A 1,566-nucleotide genomic window follows, 5' to 3' on the forward strand; every position below is an offset into this window, starting at 1 on the left:
CTTTGGGTTTTGTTCCAGGGATCAGGTTTTGGGGTCTTTGGGTGGAGCATCACCTGGGGCTCAAATGTTGGTGCATTCCCCATCCCAAGTGACCTACCCTAAACCAGGGAGATCGTGGAAAGGGGGTTGAACACTCATTTTAAAAATGCTTCCATAATTTTTTCTGCATGGAGAAATTACATGTTGTCAGTGAATTGGTTGGGAATATGACACACAGTGTGGTAATGATATTTTCTTCATCTTTTTTTTTTTTTACCAGGGCTCAACAGTATCCAGGGAAGCAAGTGATAAAGAGAAGGTATGGAACAACCCTGGCCAGCCTTTCTTTCCTCCTGGAGGTTGGAAGCAGATGGGATCCAACTGATTTCCCTTTTCCAAAGGGCTGTTGAGCAGGGGATATAAAACAGGCCCTGAGTTCTAACCTGTTTCTGTCCCACCTTTCAGGCTGTGCCCAGTAACTGCTCAGGGGGAGAAGGTGCTGGTGCTTCCCTGGCACTGCCAGGAGTGGGGGGAACTTTCTGGGGGACAATCCCACCAGTTCCAAACCCCACATTAGAGCAGTGGTGTCTTTATGGAAGGATTTCTCCCTAGAACTCCCTGAATGCCAAACTGAGGCAGGTCAGCAATTGGATTTTCCAGCAGATGCTTTTATAAACCAGCCCAGCTCCTCTCAGACCCTTGCCATGTCTCAGCATGGTCCTAAGACTGGGTTCTGGTGCCAGTCAGGGAACTTAGGACTGAGCATCCTGCCCCTGCAAAACTTCAGCTGTGATGCTGCCTTGAAATTCCTGTGGAAATCTCAGCAGTAACTCTGGTGGTTCTGCATGTTTTGCACAGGAATGTAGGATTTTCAGGTTTAGTCCAGCCTGTCCTAAGATGGGATCTCTGGCACAAGCCAGGGAACGACCCTTTACACCAAAATCTCTGGTGTCACCATGCCCAAGTGTCCCCAACTTACTGCCTGGAGCTATTTCTGCATGTGCAGCTTGTCTCAGACCATTCACACACTCCTGTGTCACTGTAAGAACAAAACCATTTAATTCCCAGTTGCACAAGGGAGTTGTAAGTTCTTCCACATCCCTGAGAAATCCTCAGGGCCTGCTGCGAGTGGATTCCTCAAAAAAAACAGTGGGTTTGATTTTTTTTACTCAAGCCTTTAGGGAAAAAAAGCATTTTTTTTTTTTTTGAGCCTCCATCCCTTTCCCCCGAGTCAGAAGCCAACAGAATGAATTTCTTTTCAGTTCTGGGAGCTGGTTGGACCATCTCAGGCTGGAGCCCAGCTGTCCAGCTCCCAGCCTGCAGCACATCTTCCCAGCAGTGTTTAAAGCTCAGTTGCTCTGTGTCTCCCTTGAGTTTCTCTGCATTCACTGATAATTATTGTGCTCTGCCTGATGCCATTTTCATCTTTAGTGGACAGGATAAGCCACTTCACCTTAAAAACAGCCAAAAGACCCTGGTGCAGCCCCAGAGAGCTCAGAGTCCATTCAGTCTACACATTCCCCTGGACTCAGCACTGGTGAGGCCACCCCTGGAGTGCTGTGTCCAGTTCTGGGCCCTCAGCTCAGG

General features: G+C 48.4%; 1 protein-coding gene across 1 annotated transcript in view; it reads left to right on the plus strand.

The window, feature by feature from the left end:
• Window positions 1-1,566, plus strand: part of PIP4K2B (phosphatidylinositol-5-phosphate 4-kinase type 2 beta) — a 12,143-nt gene that overhangs the window by 5,574 nt on the left and 5,003 nt on the right. Inside the window, exon 4 of the mRNA XM_029965864.1 lies at window positions 260-298. Within this exon, the coding sequence (XP_029821724.1) occupies window positions 260-298 (39 nt within the window). The remainder of the gene's footprint in view (window positions 1-259; window positions 299-1,566) is intronic.

Source organism: Manacus vitellinus, unplaced genomic scaffold, assembly GCF_001715985.3.
Source record: "Manacus vitellinus isolate BGI_N305 unplaced genomic scaffold, ASM171598v3 scaffold_120_pilon, whole genome shotgun sequence".
Taxonomy (NCBI): Eukaryota; Metazoa; Chordata; class Aves; order Passeriformes; family Pipridae; genus Manacus; species Manacus vitellinus.